At 39.6% G+C, this 18,793-nt stretch overlaps 1 protein-coding gene across 1 annotated transcript in view; it reads right to left on the bottom strand.

Annotated features, from left to right (window-relative positions):
- The window catches only part of LOC126484254 (trichohyalin-like), a 731,617-nt gene that overhangs the window by 101,097 nt on the left and 611,727 nt on the right, over positions 1–18,793 (bottom strand). The window contains exons 13-14 of the mRNA XM_050107675.1: positions 9,148–9,405; positions 92–297 (exon numbers count right to left, since the gene is read on the bottom strand). Of these exons, the coding sequence (XP_049963632.1) occupies positions 92–297; positions 9,148–9,405 (464 nt within the window). The remainder of the gene's footprint in view (positions 1–91; positions 298–9,147; positions 9,406–18,793) is intronic.

Here is an 18,793-nt window from a genome sequence, read left to right as displayed (position 1 = left end):
TTTGTTGGTTTTTAGGCCTCAGTGATTTTAACTGTAGACAGATAATGAATTACATTGGTTGAACACTTAACTTCCTTCATAAATCACTTACTCTTGAAGATCACGAATTGTCTTTTCTTTGGCATTTTGTTCTTCTTGACTCATTTGGACAAGCTGTAGAAGTCTTTCCATTTCTACTTGCGAACGCTGTGCATCTTCTTTGGATTTCTCCAGCTCCTTTTGATGAGTTTCAACCTGTTGTTCTAGTTCTAGCATTCTTTTCTGTATTTCTGCATTTCCACCCCTTGCTCCTGCACCCTGGAATACAAGTATTTGTTATTACATTATAAAAGCCTTATTTTGCAAGATAAACTAATGATTAGCTTCCTAAAACAGCATGTGTATTTGTAACAGGAGGAACTTTCGCATATGTACACAAGAAGATAAACAAAATAATAAAAGACTAGTATACTCTACATGGTTTTTGTGTGTGTGTGTGTGTGTGTGTGTGTGTGTGTGTGTGTGTGTCTGTCTGTTTTTGTGTTTGTGTTTGTGTGGAGGGAGAGGGAGAGTGAATGATTCACAGGTTTAATAACTGAGTGACTGTACCATTTTTGAGAATATTCTAATTAATTTTATCTCAAATGCAGCTACAGCTTTTATTTTAATCATAATTTGACTGACATCATATTCTATGGGTAAAGACACACTGATTGTCAGGCCAGTTAAAACATCTTTAATTCCAATAAATATTGAAGAAATGAGCTTGCAAAAAATGACAGTTGTAAAAACATGACATCCAACATAACAAAGCCAAGCCAAGAAACTCCATGTCTGTTATTGTCATTCCAGGTTCTGTTAGAATTAGGTTTAGGGTAGCTCAGAAATGAAATGATATAATCAAATGGCATTACTGGATAAGAGATCCCTTAAGGGGCTGTTTGGCTACCTGATGCAAGTCTTGCTATTTGACACCACTTTGGTGATTTGTGCATCAATGAAGATGAGACAAAATGATGAAGAGAACACAAACACCCAGTCACTGAGTGAAGAAAACCACTGACCCACCCAGGAATCCAACCCAGGAACACCTGATCTAGAGGCAGCTATGCTAACCACAAGACCATGAGCTGCAGAGTATTTTACCTCAATAACAGCCATTATTAATCATTACTGCACCAGAAATTTCATTTTTAATATTTTGTAGTATGATTAAGTTCCAGACAGTGCTCAACAATGATTGATTTAGTTGCCTGTCTCAGTGGTGTGTGCCTCTGATGTTCATGGCATCTGATGCCCACTGCCCTAGTTGTTTGGCCATTATAAATTCCTGATTTTCATATAGTAAAGTCATCTTTCACATTTCCCAATAGTCTTCTTATTTTGGAAGGTGGACAGAACATGCACTTTGTGTTATGCTTCTTGAGAATCCTGCCAATCTTGCCAGAAATAGGTTCCTCATAAGGTAGGTAAACCACAATCTTTGCTTCATCTTCTTTTTTTTTATTTTGTGGCAGAGTGGCTGGTTGAAAGGCCTTCTGTAACCACTTTTGCAAAAGACAGAGTAGATTCTGTATTTCTGATGCCATACTAACTTGGTCTGTGGACCAATGAGTTTAGAACTCCATTCTCCCGAGCTGGGTGATGACAAGCTTACAGGTCTAAACCAGAGTGTATTGTTTTACAACACACCTTGTGGTGACACAAGCCATGTGTTCTCCTATTAACAAATACACCCATGGAAATAGCAGCTGTTCTATGGTGAACTTCATATTTGGACCATGTGAGTTGAGAGTTCCAGAAACTCACTGATCCCCTCCCAGACATGAGGCCAGATCACAAAGGTATCATCAACATATCTGAAGAAGCACGTGAGTTTGTATCTAGCTGTCTCTAATGCTTCCTCCTCAAATTTCTTCTTGAGTATATTGACAACCAGTGGAGACAGGGGGCTGTTACACAGCCATTCCTACTGTCTACTCATAATCTTCACCCCCACATAGAAAAAATGTAGAAGTCAGTATATGTCTGAACACGTCCATCAGAATAATGTCAAATTTCTCTGCAATCAGTTCTAATGAGACTTTCAGTGATATCTTAGTAAACATGAAGACCACATCAAAACTGACCAGTTCTTTGGATATGTAGTTGCTTGTGACATTGCAAAAAGTCCTCTGAGTTGTGGAAGTGGTGAATACACAGCAGTTTCTTCAAATACTTAGCTGCTCAGTACATTTATGTGCCAATGTTGCAGACAGTGGGTGTAGTGGCATACCCCCTTTGTGTTCTTTTGGCAGTCCATGTAGTCTATGTGGAACTGATGCACTAGATCATAGCTGTTTGATGACCTTGTCATGCATGCCTGTTGCCTTCAAGAAAGCCCCGGCCTTTTTGTCCACTCTGTCCATAGGGTCTTATTCCAAAAGTTGGTATGCTGTGCCTTCCAGAAGTTGACAAACTTCCTCTTAATTCTCAGTCTGCTGCATAATGATTGTGGACTTCCCTTTGTCTGCTGAAAAAACCACAATGTTGTTGTCTTCCCAGAGCTTCTGTTCCAGACTCTTGTTACTGGAAATGATTGATTTTGGAGGTTCTGTCTTGGTGACTGCCCTGCAGTGCTCCCGACAGATTTTTTGTGCTGCATTTGGTGGAAGTGCATTGGCTACATGGTCCACTGAACCAATTAAACTTGAAATAGGCACATTCCTGGGGGTAGTTGTAAAGTTGAGGCCACAGCTCAGTACCTTCAAAGTAGTGTAATCAAACTGCTTACCACTAAGGTTAATCACAGTGCAAGTATCCTCCATTGCTGTGCTTTCTTACTCATGTGGTCAAACTCAGACTGGCACAATGAGACATTCTTCCTGGTGCACTCTGCTAGGGACCACTGGGCACTGTCTTCCCACCCTCAATCTTTCCCTGCTATGGAGGCTGCCCTGTACGGGTGAAGGTGTATAACTCCCATGCCAGCACATCTAGCCTATGACACATATCTCAAATCCCTTCCCTGACTACTACCATGCTCATCTGATGTTTTATCTTGTTCATCACTTTGGAGTTGATGTGATGTTAGATGCTGGTGAAACCTCATACTGCATCTCCATCTTGACATCTCAGCATGGAAGCTGAGAGAACTTAGCATCCTCCCTTTCCTTTGTCAAAGCTTGTCCAGCTTCTTGATATATCGGTACCCTACTAGCATGATACTTCCTTCAACATTGGTATATTCTTTGACCAAACCTCCATGCAGGGAAGCCAAAGAAATTACATAAAAACCATATTGTCTTTCCTCTGACACCATTACAGCCAGACTGTGTTGTGTTTACATTTTTTAGTGATCATTCAAAATGTTTAAGACAATCTCTGAGTCCACCAACTGTGAAGTGCATTCTATAATACAGTTTTGAATGCAAAGAATACTAAGCCAGCTGAAATATTCATCATCAGCTTTTAGAGATTTATGGTGAAAATGTAGTGACTGATGGAAAAGTGAGAAAGTGAGTGAGTAAGTTCAGTGATAGATAAACCAGTATTGGTGTTGAAGCATGGTGTGTGCACCCTTCTGTTGTCAAAGGTGGTTTAGCTCAGAAAGTGAATGAGAAAATTCCTGAAAAGATGGCTCACAATAAGAATGCTTTGTGATGAGTTTCCACAAATTGCAAAAACTGATTTGCATTTGATTGTCACAAATCCCTTAAATTTTCGCAAACCGTGTTCCCGTTGGGTTCCAAAAATGCTTACGGATGTCCTCAAAATATAGTGACCTGGCAGTACTTTGCCATTTCTTACGCAATACAGTGACAGGGGAGATGATTTCTTAAACAGAAATCTGAGTGGTGTGAGTTTATCATGTCACTCTAGAATAAAAACAAACGTCAGTGGTTTGGAAGCACTCAAATAACCACAAAAAAACAAAAGTTTGGACCAACATTGTCAGCAAAAAAATCGCATGCGCTGTGTTCTGGGAGAGAAAGGGAATTTTGCTTGTTGAGTTCCTTCACTGAGGTGAGACCATAAATATGGTATGGTACTGTGATACATTCATAAAACTCCAACATAAATTCAAAACAGAAGGCACGAAATGCTGAGTCAAGAATGTATAACAACAAAAGCAATCAATTATTGACAAAATTATTTAACTGGATAGATAAAAAATCTACTCACCAAGCGGATGCAAAACTCACACATAAAAGACGGTTGTAATTGGCAAGCTTTCGTTGCTAGTGGCTGCTTCTTCAGGCAGAAGGGTTGAAAGGGAAGAAAGAAGGGTGAAGGAAAAGGCCTCGAGAGGTCTAGGGAAAGGGGTTGTTTTTTGGACAGTCACCCAGGACCACAGGTCAGGGGAGACTTACCTTACGAGCTGGAAAGGAAAGACTGATTGTTGGGGACTGCATTGGATGACATGTGAAGACCTGAGAGCTTGAAGGTGGAAGACAGGGTAATATGTAAACAGAGATTGCTGCTTAAACATCATGCGTGAGTTATTAAGAGTGAAAAGCTAAGTGCACTGTACGTAACAGAGGTGGGGGAGGGGGGTTGTTGTTGTTGTTGTTGTTGTTGTTGTGGTCTTCAGTCCTGAGACTGGTTTGATGCAGCTCTCCATGCTACCCTATCCTGTGCAAGTTTCTTCATCTCCCAGTACCTACTGCAACCTGCATCCTTCTGAATCTGCTTAGTGTATTCATCTTTTGGTCTCCCTCTACGATTTCTACCCTCCACGCTGCCCTCCAATACTAAATTGGTGATCCCTTGATGCCTCAGAACATGTCCTACCAACCGATCCCTTCTTCTAGTCAAGTTGTGCCACAAACTTCTCTTCTCCCCAATCCTATTCAATACCTCCTCATTAGTTATGTGATCTACCCATCTAATTTTCACCATTCTTCTGTAGCACCACATTTCGAAAGCTTCTATTCTCTTCTGGTCCAAACTATTTATCGTCCATGTTTCACTTCCATACATGGCTACACTCCATACAAATACTTTCAGAAATGACTTCCTGACACTTAAATCTATACTCGATGTTAACAAATTTCTCTTCTTCAGAAACGCTTTCCTTGCCATTGCCAGTCTACATATATCCTCTCTACTTCGACCATCATCAGTTATTTTGCTCCCCAAATAGCAAAACCCCTTGACTACTTTAAGTGCCTCATTTTCTAATCTAATTCCCGTAGCATCACCCGATTTAACTCGACTACATTCCATTATCCTTGTTTTGCTTTTGTTGATGTTCATCTTATATCCTCCTTTAAAGACACTATCCATGCTGTTCAACTGCTCTTCCAAGTCCTTTGCTGTCTCTGACAGAATTACAATGTCATCGGCGAACCTCAAAGTTTTTATTTCTTCTTCATGGATTTTAATACCTACTCCGAATTTTTATTTTGTTTCCTTCACTGCTTGCTCAGTATACAGATTGAATAACATTGGGGAGAGGCTACAACCCTGTCTCACTCCCTTCCCAACCACTGCTTCCCTTTCATGTCCCTCGACTCTTATAACTGCCATCTGGTTTCTGTACAAATTATAGATAGCCTTTTGCTCCCTGTATTTTACCCCACCACTTTCAGAATTTGAAAGAGAGTATTCCAGTCAACATTGTCAAAAGCTTTCTCTAAATCTACAAATGCTAGGAACGTAGCTTTGCCTTTCTTTAATCTAGCTTCTAAGATAAGTCGTAGGGTCAGTATTGCCTCACGTGTTCCAATATTTCTACGAAATCCAAACTGATCTTCCCTAAGATCAGCTTCTACTAGTTTTTCCATTTGTCTGTAAAGAATTCGCGTTAGTATTTTGCAGCTGTGACTTATTAAACTGATAGTTCGGTAATTTTCACATCTGTCAACACCTGCTTTCTTTGGGATTGGAATTATTATATTCTTCTTGAAGTCTGAGAGTATTTCGCCTGTCTCATACATCTTGCTCACCAGATGGTAGCATTTTGTCAGGACTGGCTCTCCCAAGGCTTTCAGTAGTTTTAATGGAATGTTGTCTACTCCTGGGGCCTTGTTTCGACTCAGGTCTTCCAGTGCTCTGCCAAACTCTTTACGCAGTATCATATCTCCCATTTCATCTTCATCTACATCCTCTTCCATTTCCATAATATTGTCCTCAAGTACATCACCCTTGTATAGACCCTCTATATACTCCTTCCACCTTTCTGCTTTCCCTTCTTTGCTTAGAACTGGGTTTCCATCTGAGCTCTTGATATTCATACAAGTGGCTCTCTTTTCTCCAAAGGTCTCTTTAATTTTCCTGTAGGCAGTATCTATCTTACCCCTAGTGAGATAAGCTTCTACATCCTTACATTTGTCCTCTAGCCATTCCTGCTTAGCCATTTTGCACTTCCTGTTGATCTCATTTTTTAGACGTTTGTATTCCTTTTTGCCTGCTTCATTTACTGCATTTTTATATTTTCTCCTTTCATCAGTTAAAATCAATATTTCTTCTGTCACCCAAGGATTTCTAGTAGCCCTCATCTTTTTACCTACTTGATCCTCTGCTGCCTTCACTACTTCATCCCTCAGAGCTATCTATTCTTCTTCTGCTGTATTTCTTTCCCCAATTCCTGTCAATTGTTCCCTTATACTCTCCCTGAAACTTTGTACAACCTCTTGTTTAGTCAGTTTATCCAGGTCCCATCTCCTTAAATTTCCACCTTTTTGCAGTTTCTTCAGTTTTAATCTACAGTTCATAACCAATAGATTGTGGTCAGAGTCCACATCTGCCTCTGGAAATGTCTTACAATTTAAAACCTGGTTCCTAAATCTCTGTCTTACCATTATATAATCTATCTGATAGCTTCTAGTATCTCCAGGCTTCTTCCATGTATACAACCTTCTTTTATGATTCTTGAACCAAGTGTTAGCTATGATTAAGTTGTGCTCTGTGCAAAATTCTACCAGACGGCTTCCTCTTTCGTTTCTTACCCCCAATCCATATTCACCTACTACGTTTCCTTCTCTCCCTTTTCCTACTACTGAATTCCAGTCACCCATGACTATTAAATTTTTGTCTCCCTTCACTATCTGAATAATTTCTTTTATTTCATCATACATTTCTTCAATTTCTTCGTCATCTGCAGAGCTAGTTGGCATATAAACTTGTACTACTGTAGTAGGTGTGGGCTTCGTATCTATCTTGGTCACAATAATGCATTCACTATGCTGTTTGTAGTAGTTTACCCGCACTCCTATTTTTTTATTCATTATTAAACCTACTCCTGCATTACCCCTACTTGATCTTGTATTTACAACCCTGTAATCACCTGACCAGAAGTCTTGTTCCTCCTGCCACCGAACTTCACTAACTCCCACTGTATCTATCTTTAACCTATCCATTTCCCTTTTTAAATTTTCTAACCTGCCTGCCCGATTAAGGGATCTGACATTCCACGCTCCGACCCATAGAATGCCAGTTTTCTTTCTCCTGATAACAACATCCTCCTGAGTAGTCCCCGCCCGGTGATCCAAATGGGGGACTATTTTACCTCTGGAATATTTTACCCAAGAGGACGCCATCACCATTTAACCATACAGTAAAGCTGCATGACCTCGGGAAAAATTACGGCCATAGTTTCCCCTTGCTTTCAGCCGTTCGCAGTACCAGCACAGCAAAGCTGTTTTGGTTAGTGTTACAAGGTCATATCAGTCAGTCATCCAGACTGTTACCCCTGCAACTACTGAAAAGGCTGCTGCCCCGCTTCAGGAACCACATGTTTGTCTGGCCTCTCAACAGATACCCCTCCGTTGTGGTTGCACCTACGGTACGGCAATCTGTATCGCTGAGGCACGCAAGCCTCCCCACCTACAGCAAGGTCCGTATGGTTCATGGAGGAGGGGGTGGGGGTGGGTGGTGGGTGGTGAGGGTGGGGGTGGTGGTGGAGGGGGGGGGGGGGGGGGGGGGGGAAGGTTGGTGAAAATATACGGGAAAGACAATGAAATGTGTTTAGTCCTTCCCGTCTATTTTTCACTGCCAGGAAAGACAATGAAATGTGTCTTGTCTTTCCCGTCTATTTTTCACCACCACCCTCCCACTTCTGTTATGTACAATGCACTTAGCTTTTCACTCTTATTAACTCATGCTTGATGTTTGAGCAGTAATCTCTGTCTGTATATTACTCTGTCTTCCACCTTTAATTTCTCAGGTTTTGACGTGTTGTCCAATTCAGTTCCCTACAATCAGTCTTTCCTTCTCATCCTGTACAATAAGTCTCCCCTGATCTGCGGTTATGAGTGACTTTCCCAAAATCTACCCTTTTCCCTAGACTTTTCCAGTCCTTTCCCATCACCCTTCTTCCTTCCCCTTCAACTCTTCTGCCTGAAGAAGGAGCCACTGGCTCCAAAAGCTTGCCAATTACAACAGTCTTTTATGTTTGTGTTCCGCCACCACTTGGTGAGTAGATTTTTTATCTATCCAATTAAATAATTCAGTCAAGGTTGTGTTGTTTCATGACAGTGCACATCCCCATTTTTATGGTATCACTCAAAACCATATTCAACAATTTGGTTGGGAGCAGTTCGATAACCTGCCACACAGCCATGATCTTGCGCCTTCTGACTACCACTTATTCTTGAACTTGAAGCATGATAGTGGAGGATGGTGCTTTGACAGTGAAGTCGGTGTGAAAAGCGGTGTTCAGCAGCAGCTGTCTTCACTGGCAGCATCTTTCTGTGAAGATGGCATAGAAAAGTTTGTTTCCTGCTATGACAAATGTTGGTCCAATGGTGGCAATTAGTTAGGAAAATAATTTATGCCCTTTCTTGAAAAAATTTTATTTGGAAAAACTGAGTTTTATTAGAAATAGTGCTTACTTTCTGGACATGCCTTGTATTATTGTATACTTTCACTTTCACGTGTGTCACTTTTTGCTATTAATTATGATACATATGGTGTGTGTGTGTGTGTGTGTGTGTGTGTGTGTGTGTGTGTGTGTGTTTGTGTGTGTGTGTGTGTGTACGCACATTTGTGCACATGCATGCACTCATGCCCACATACATTTATATATACTGGCAGAGTCATAATTTAGAGTGAAAACTGACATGGGTGAAAGCATAAAATAACAGAAGGAAAAATATTCCAGTGTATATGGTTACATGAAGGAGCCATTGGCAAGATATATATGCCAGAATGAGACAAATCAGTAGAATTGTGGAAGTAACATACCTTCTGAAGCTGTGCCTCCAGCTGATCAAGTTTTTCTTTCCTTTTCTTCAGTTTCTGATCTGCATCTGCTATAGATTTTTCTTTTTCTTCTAATTGCCTACTTTTACTATCTAAGCCTCTCTTGTGCTCCTCTAATTGTCTCCTCTGCTCTTCTAGTTGTTTCTTCTGCTCTTCTAATTGCATTCTAAGGGCGGTAGCTTCTTCTCCAGCTCTCGCTGCGCCATTCGCTAGTTTCTTGTTCGCTTCTTGAAGATCCAGCTGAAACGAAAGTGGCACATACTGCTGCAGTATAAAAATACATCCAATCTTCAGTTTTCATTTTTATCTTTAAAAATATCTTATCCTAAGAGTGGAGCAAGCGCTGGCCATTAGTTGGAGGCTGTATTGTAGTTTACAATACAACTCATGGCTTATGCCTTATTAAAAGAAAACCAACAAGGAAAAAATACTTAACCTAATTTGAAGTAGTATTATGACAACTGAAAATCAGTTACAACAGGAAGCAATTGAGAACTATGGACCACAGGAATGATACTGCACAACACAGCACTTTTTAAATAGTAGTATCAACACATATGCGAGCAAGCATGAGCAAGCATGTGCACACACATACACACACACCTTTGTGCACTTATTATTTATATTATCTGTGTAATGTGACAACTGTAATTAGAAATTCTAAAAATTCAGTTGTGCTGTGAAAAGTTTTACTGATTATTTTCAATGATACAGTTGCATCACTATATCATTACATCAATTCAGACATATTTTTTCCATGAATATAACAGTTGTTGGGATATGAATGAGGAAAGATAATCAGTCAGCATATGGTAGAGATATTGAGTACTGGATATTCAAATAAACAAGAACTTGAACATAGTAGCTCAGTTTATGAACTCACATGTTTCTTCAGGGAACACACATTAACAAAGCAACATTGTCCCAGTGCAGTGGCCCAACAGTGCTGAGACAATGTAATTGTGTTTATAGATATGCTTTAAGGATGAATTCAAGTTGTAAACTGATTTCTGTGTGTGGATTCTTGTTTGTGTCCCCAACTGCTTAAAACCTGCACTGTGTTATGAAAGGTGATCTTTCATAGCCTTTCAATAAGATATGTATCCACAAACTATTGTACAGCACAACAGTAATTTCTCAAGTAAGGCAGCTCATTATAATTCTTTTGATCTCATTGGAAATTACAATACTTGAATGTTTAATGATATCTCAGTTATATATTTTAAGGATGCTAACAGTGTACATACTGATATATTAAAAACACTAAGCCCTTTTCATACATTCATTCATCAAGCACTGTAGAGTCCATCAAGGAGGAAAACCTTGAAGGGTTTGGAATGAGTTAAGCTACACATTAACAAAAGAGAAGCAACTCCACAGAATAGCATTCTTCATATTACTGTACACTCCATCCTATGAATTAAATGCAGTAGGGTGGAAAAATGCCTCAAATTGAAAATTAAAATCGTTACTAGGGAATTTAAACAAATATCATCTAAGGATTATCAAGATGCAGACCCATGGGCTACATAAAATTGCACAGTTGCCAAAAAATGGTGTACTTGATGGAAATGACAGAAAATGAGTAATCTGTGTCTTACTCGGCTACTAATGTCTGTCCAAGGAAACAAAAAATAATTTGAAGCAATAGAGTCAGATTCTCTAGAAGCAAAGGAACTGATCAAGTTCATGAAATGCTTGCACAATCAGTAGCAAGTAAAAGAAAGAAGGAAGATTTAGCTTTCAAATCCTGAGATAATGAGGTCATTGGAACAGGGCAATGAGTCTCAGTATGAAGTGGCAACTGTAAACCTCATGATGTGAGTAAAAATAGATAAATGTTAGTGCTTAAAGGAAAAAAAAATTACTTAGAAAGAGCATAACAAGCTAAGGGCACCACCATAAGAATAGGAGACACCAAAAAATGAGATACAACAAAGATAGTACACAGATTACTGACAATGAGACAAGATAAGAAAATTTGAGAAAGGAGGGGGCAGTAAGTAAGCCATGAAGGGGGATATTGTGTGTTGTTCATCATTTGATCAGCGTCCTCCCTAAAAATTGGTTACTTTTTATCCAAATCACATGCAGAAGGCAAATGTATTGTATTTGGCTCTATGGAGCATCTATTAAAAGTAAATGAACAGCACATGGTTTTCAACAATGTTTGTAGCAGTTCTACATTAATTGAAACATCAATATTTCAATGAGGCATAAGCAGCAAACAAAACAAAAACGAAAACATTCAGCATAATTTCGTCATAGATATCATTGCATGAACAGGTTCTTTCCATATGATGGAGCAAAAAAGGAGATAACTGATTAGCATTTAATCGAGTCCAGTAACAGTTTTCATGTATTATTCACAGTGGATCCAGAACATTTAAATAAGATAAAATTTTAGTGCAAATTTTGAGTGTCTGACAAGAAATATTTGTGGAAGATAGAACTCTTGATTATTGATCAATTTAATGTCCTATAAAGATGAAGGGATGGGATTTGAGATAAAGGCACAGATGTAGAGGCTGAATCAGTATCCTCTTATGAATCCACAACTACAGTTTTTCGGCCCATTTACAACTGCTGTATGAAGAATAGGGTAAGTTTATATTGTGGTAGTATTGAAACATGTAGCAAATAGTGTTTCAACTCTTTCTGCTTGTATGAAGGTTTTCTTCCATAGCAATATTTATGAATTTATGGAATCATATGTGAGTGAGCATATCTGACTGCTTTTTGTTACATCTCACTGTGTCAACTCAAGATAAGACTCATGCTTCATTTGATCAGGCCTCTATGGTCATTAAATGAGCTATAAGTTACAGGCTATTTTTTAGGGTTTTTAGACCCTTGTTTTTGCCTTAAGTTACCAAATATTTTTATGGAGAAGGTAGCCAGTGTCATCAAAGAGTAGAGAGATAATTTAGATATTAGCTTTCATTAGCAGATTTATTCTGCTGCTGCTGGTGATGGAGGTTATACTGACACACCTGTTAAGCGATGGACTGTGTGTGTGTGTGTGTGTGTGTGTGTGTGTGTGTGTGTGTGTGTGTGTGTGTGTTCAACAACTTCTGAATAGAGCAGAGTCAGGTAGCAGTAAACAGTTTACTGAAATTCATTCCAAAAAATACCTTACATTAGGGTCATTGATGAAAATATAAAAATTACTGTTCGAATGACCTCATTATCCCAGGATTTGAAAGCTAAATCTTCCTTCTTTCCTTTAATTGCTACTGATTGTGTAAGCATTTCATGAACTTGATCAGTTCCTTTGCTTCTAGAGAATCTGACTCTATTGCTTCAAATTATTTTTTGTTTCCTTCACCCCTCTTCCTTCCCCTTCAAACCTTCTACGTGAAGAAGTAGCCACTGGTTTCAGAAGCTTACCCAATTGTAACCTTAAGTGTGTGTTCTGCTGCCACTTGGTAAGTAGATTTTTTATCTGTCCAATTTCATTAAAATATTGTATTTGCATGAAGTGTACTATACTGAGGTGACAAAAAACATGGGATACCTCCTAATATCACATCAGACATTCCTTTTGCCTGGCGTAGTGCAGCAGTTCGACATGGAATGGACTCAACAAGTCATCAGAAGCCCCTGCAGAATTATTAAGCTGCACTGTCTCTATAGCTGCCATTTTTATTTTTATTTATTTACACGTCAAGTTCTGTGGGACCAAATTAAGGAGGAAATCTCCAATGTCATGGAACATGTCAGTACATGAAATTACAAGATAAAAGTAATAAGAGATAAAATAAATGTTTATGAACTTAAAAAAAGTCAGTCCATAAGTTTAAGTAAATGCAATCAACAATACAATATGAATCAGCTTAATTTTTCAAGGAACTCCTTAACCGAATAGAAGGAGTGATCCATGAGGAAACTCTTCAGTTTTGATTTGAAAGCACGTGGATTACTGCTAAGATTTTTGAATTCAAGTGGTGGCTTATTGAAAATGGATGCAGCAGTACACTGCACACCTTTCTGCACAAGAGTTAAGGAAGTCCGATCCAAATGCAGATTTGATTTCTGCCGAGTATTAATCATAATTGTGAAGATGTTGGCAGTGCAGGATTTTGTGCATGAACTGACCTCTCGATTATGTTCCATAAATGGGATTAATGTCAGGTAATCTGTGTGGCCCAATCATTTGCTCGAATTGTCCAAAACGTTCTTCAAACCAGTCGCGAACAACCGTGGCCCAGTGATATGCCGCATTGTCATCCACAAACATGTTTTGGAACATTAAATCCAAGAATGGCTGCAAACAGACTCAAAATAGCCAAAAATAACCAGGAGCCAGTCCATTCTATGTAAACACAGACCACACCATTATGGAGCCACCACCAGCTTGCACAGTGTTTTGTTGACAACTTAGATCCATGACTTTGTGGAGTCCGTGCCACACTCAGGTCCTACCATCAGCTCTTACCAACTGAAATCGGGACTCATCTGACCAGGCCATGGTATTCCAGTTGTCTAGGGTCCAGCCGATACAGTCGTTAGCCCATGAGAAGTGCCGGTCAGAGTGGCCAAGCGGTTCTAGGCACTACAGTCTGGAACCGCGTGACCGCTACGGTCGCAGGTTCGAATCCTGCCTCGGGCATGGATGTGTGTGGTGTCCTTAGGTTAGTTAGGTTTAAGTAGTTCTAAGTTCAAGGGGACTGATGACCTCAGAAGTTAAGTCCCATAGTACTCAGAGCCATTTGAACCATTTTTGAACCAGGAGAAGCACTGCAGGCTATATCTGTTGTCGGCAAAGGCACTCGCATAGGTCATCTGCTGCCATGGGCCATTAATGTCAAATTTCACTGCATTGTCCTAACAGACATGTTCATCGTACATCCAATGTTGATTTTTTTAGTTATTTCATGAAGTGTTGCTTGTCTGTTAGCACTGACGACTCTATGTGAATGCTGCTGTTCTCAGTCATTAGCTGAAGGCCATTGACCACTGCATTCTCCGTGCTGAGAGATAGTGCCAGAGATTTGGTATTCTCAGCACACTCTTGTCACTGTGGGTCTCAGAATATTGAATTCCCCAATGATTTCCAAACCAGAATGTTCCATGCATCTAATTCAAACTACCACTCCACAGTCAAAGTTTGTTAATGCCCACGTGACCTTAATCACACTGGAAACCTTTTCACATGACTCACTTGCATACAAATGATGGCACTGCCAATGCACAGACCTTTTATAACTAGTGCACATGATACTACTGCGAACTGTGTATGTGCATATTGCTGTCCCATGACTTTTGTCATCTTAGTGTATACGCTTCGATATGCAAATGACTAGTACTTCATTGTAACCACACAAAATAAGCAGGAGTAATACCACCTACATTCTGTATGTGAGGAAACATTATGCATTGGGTTTCTCATTCCAAAATCACAGTTGAATGTTGTTTGTTTGTGAGAAGATAGTGCTATATCTCGTGTAAAAAGGAGGAACATCTACCAGGACATAGAATTTGAAACCAGCTGGATGATAGCTTGTCAAGTCTATAGTTTAGTATTCCATGATGTTTATGCTTGCATTGGTTGTAAAACACTGAAAATAAATGTCAGCTTCTCATCAAAAACTACATAAAACTTGCAATAACTTTTTTGCATAAATGAAAGCTAAATTTAGCTGGAACTTAATGTGTTGTTGAAATGAATGAAATTATCAGCATATTTTGATGCATGTTCATGTGTTGACTTTAGGAGCTGTGGCAAATAACAGTTTTGTGATTTCCTCCATCGCCTCACCTCAGATTGACTTTTGCATGCATTCAGTTCATTCAAAACCCCAGAAAGCTATTTAATATGCCTTCTCAGTGCCTCTCATACAAGAAATAAGATGATGGGGCCATGTAGTTCACCAAGATTCATAACTCTACACATATCTGATATTGTATAAGCTCTCAAATTATCATCTCAACCAGAAAAGAGGTGGTGTGTGTGTTTTAAAGGCTTGTTTTTAATACTCTGATGGCCATTACATCTACATTTACACTCCGCAAGCCACCCAAAGGTGTGTGGCGGAGGGCACCTTACGTGCCACTGTCATTACCTCCCTTTTCTGTTCCAGTCGCGTATGGTTCGCGCGAAGAACGACTGTCTGAAAGCCTCCGTGCGCATTCGAATCTCTCTAATTTTACATTCGTGATATCCTCAGGAGGTATAAGTAGGGGGAAGCAATATATTCAATACCTCATCCAGAAACGCACCCTCTCGAAACCTGGTGAGCAAGCCACACCACGATACAGAGCGCCTCTCTTGCAGAGTCTGCCACTTGAGTTTGCTAAACATCTCCGTAACGCTGTCACGGTTACCAAATAACCCTGTGATGAAATGCGCCGCTCTTCTTTGGATCTTCTCTATCTCCTCCATCAACCCAATCTGGTACGGATCCCACACTGATGAGCAATACTCAATTATAGGTCGATCGAGTGTTTTGTAAGCCACCTCCTTTGTTGATGGATTACATTTTCTAAGGACTCTCCCAATGAATCTCAACCTAGTACCCGCCTTGCCAACAATTAATTTTATATGATCATTCCACTTCAAATCGTTCCACATGCATACTCCCAGATATTTTACAGAAGTAACTGCTACCAGTGTTTGTTCCGCTGTCATATAATCATACAATAAAGGATCTTTCTTTCTATGTATTCGCAATACATTACATTTGTCTATGTTAAGGGTCAGTTGCCACTCCCTGCACCAAGTGCCTATCCACTGCAGATCTTCCTGCATTTCGCTACAATTTTCTAATGCTGCAACTTCTCTGTGTACTACAGCATCATCTGCGAAAAGCTGCATGGAACTTCTGACACTATCTACTAGGTCATTTATATATATTGTGAAAAGCAATGGTCCCATAACACTCCCCTGTGGCACGCCAGAGGTTACTTTAATGTCTGTAGACGTCTCTCCATTGATAACAACATGCTGTGTTCTGTTTGCTAAAAACTCTTCATTAAAGCTGCAAAACACAAAGGATAGCAACTTACAAAATTTTATTTACTATGCGTACGTAGTACAGCAGGAAAATTAAATTTATAGCTGATTTGAGTGAAAAGAGGGTGCAAAATTTAGTACACAGACCTGCCACCTCTGGTAGCAACAATGACTCATACCCTGTTGGGCACTGAGTCAAACCAGTTCGGATGACTGATATGGGTACATTACTTCATTCATATTGCTTAAACTCTGTGCCACAGTTCATCAATTTTAGTGGTATGACAGTCATGGCATGCCAGTGTCTAAGTAACCCATGACCAGATGTTTCCAGTGGGTATGAGTTTCAGAGTGTCTGATGGCAAGGGCAACAGTCAAACACCCTCTGTATCCATGTATGTCAAGACAGCACTGGCAACATGTAGTCTTGCATTATCTTGTCAAAAGATAACATCATGGAGACCTCAAAGATAGGGCACATCTACTGGCCTTACCTGCCATAAATGTAATGACTGATGTCTCAAGCATTGTGTACCCAATGACAACCCTTACAGTCATGCCAGGCACTGGGCCCAAAAGACAGTGACAAATGCAATATGGCAACAGTCATTCTTCATTCTTCATGAAGAGTCTATACATGAATACATTCATTGTGATGCAGTATGCAGAATCATGAATCATCCGAAAAGATAACTCGATGGCACCGCTGTGTCCAGTGTCGTAGTTGGATGCATCACTGTCAGTGTATTTCTTTCTGCTGCTGAATGAAGGATACCTGCAACAATGGTCTCCTTGCTGACTGTGTTTGGTGCTCCAGACAATGTTGCACTGTCTGTGTGTATACTTGTCTCACTGCGAATAAGCCTACTTCCTAATCACTTATGTTACCCTACTTATGGATGGGTGTGACCATTCCTCTCTTTCAACTATTTGACACAGGTTTCTATCCAAGGGTCAATTTTCTTTGTAAACAAACATTTAAAATTGACTTCAGCATTTCTGCCTTGACTCTGCTACCCTCCTCAATTTCATTTCCTACATTATCCTTGAATGTCTGGACACTAATATTGGTGCCATTGACCGCCTTTACATACGACCAGAAGCCTTGGAAATTTGTAAGAAGTCTTTTGTTAAGTTTCTGCTATAATGGTAAATAAGTACTCTATTAGGAGCCCAGTACTTGATCAACTAGTCTTTTAAACTTGAGTCCCAGATCCTCTAGATGTTCCTTCCCAAAGTCAATGTTTCAATTTCCTTCCTAAGTTATTGCATGATTGCATCTTTATCTTGTTTCCTGAATATGTAAATCTTTCTTCTAGTTTTAGCTGTCCTTGTACTTTGGTACTCATTATATCTATAACTGCCTTGATCTGCCAGGTTAGCTGAGAGCGCTAATGTGCTGCTTCCTGGACTCGGGTAGGTGCGCCAGCCCCGGATCAAATCCGCCCAGCAGATTAACGATGAGGACCAGTGTGCTGGCCAGCCTGGATGTGGTTTTTAGGTGGTTTTCCATATCCCCCTAGGTGAATACCAGGCTGGTCCCCACGTCCAACCTCAGTTACACGACTCGCAGACATTTGCAACATGTTCGGACTATTTCATGATTTACACTAGACGCAGACAGCTGAGGTACACTGATTCCATCCCAGGGGGTACAGGGTCGTGGCAGGAAGGGCATCCTTTTCCTTTCCCTGACAGCTAGGGGTGGGTCTATAGCCCCCATTCCCCTAGGTATGAGTGCCCTGAGTTTTTATCTCATAGACGTGTTACTACCTTCCAAATAAAGGGATAGGAACATGGTATGATACATGTTATTTTAATGAACAGCTCTGACAAATTAAAATATGAACTTTTAAAACACAGTGTATTTGGTCCCTATTTAGGCATTGTGTGTGCTCTTCACTAAAATAATATGTATCCTATTTCTGTGCTCCTAACTGCAAGGGAGTAGCATGGATATGAGGACAAGAACAACTACCAAATCTATGACAAACTGTTTGATCACTTAAAGAAAGTACTACAAAAATCTAATATTCTTGATACTAAGACCTGACTAAAACATGACCCAATGAAGATTGCACTAACATGCTGAAATATGTCTTAGTAATAAGAAGATTTTTATCGCATCTGTGTGCACGTGTACCACATACGCATCTCTGGAGTTGCTGCTTAAAGACAGTATATACAGTGCTTGTGAAAGCTGAGCATCATATTCTGCTCTGATTTCCCTGCATCTTATTCAACACCCTAACAATCCAATTGCACCATGTAACCCACATATGTAATAAATATATAACAATTATGAGCCATTACATACTTCAAACACTACCTCCTATTAGAATTAATCAGTGCAAAGTAATTTTTTTATCAAGTAAGTATTTACAGAAATTTTAAACTAATATTAAAATAAAAAGAAAATATGTACACTTTAAATTATATAAAGAAATTTTTAAAATCTACATACAAAATCAGAAAAATCAATATATGCTGTCTTTGACAAAAGAAGACTGTGTATTAATGCTTTTCCAAGAACTGAAGATTGGCTCATGATCAACAGAAACAAAAGCATAAAACAGATTTCATATCCTGGCCATCCCTTTAATGGGATAAATAAGTGTTAAGAGTAAGAAGAAGATGAACAGAAGATATACAGATGTTGTAAGGAAGGAAAAG

The sequence above is a fragment of the Schistocerca serialis genome, chromosome 6, assembly GCF_023864345.2.
Source record: "Schistocerca serialis cubense isolate TAMUIC-IGC-003099 chromosome 6, iqSchSeri2.2, whole genome shotgun sequence".
Taxonomy (NCBI): Eukaryota; Metazoa; Arthropoda; class Insecta; order Orthoptera; family Acrididae; genus Schistocerca; species Schistocerca serialis.
Note: the sequence above shows the minus strand (reverse complement) of the source record. Positions and strands in the feature narration are given on the sequence as shown.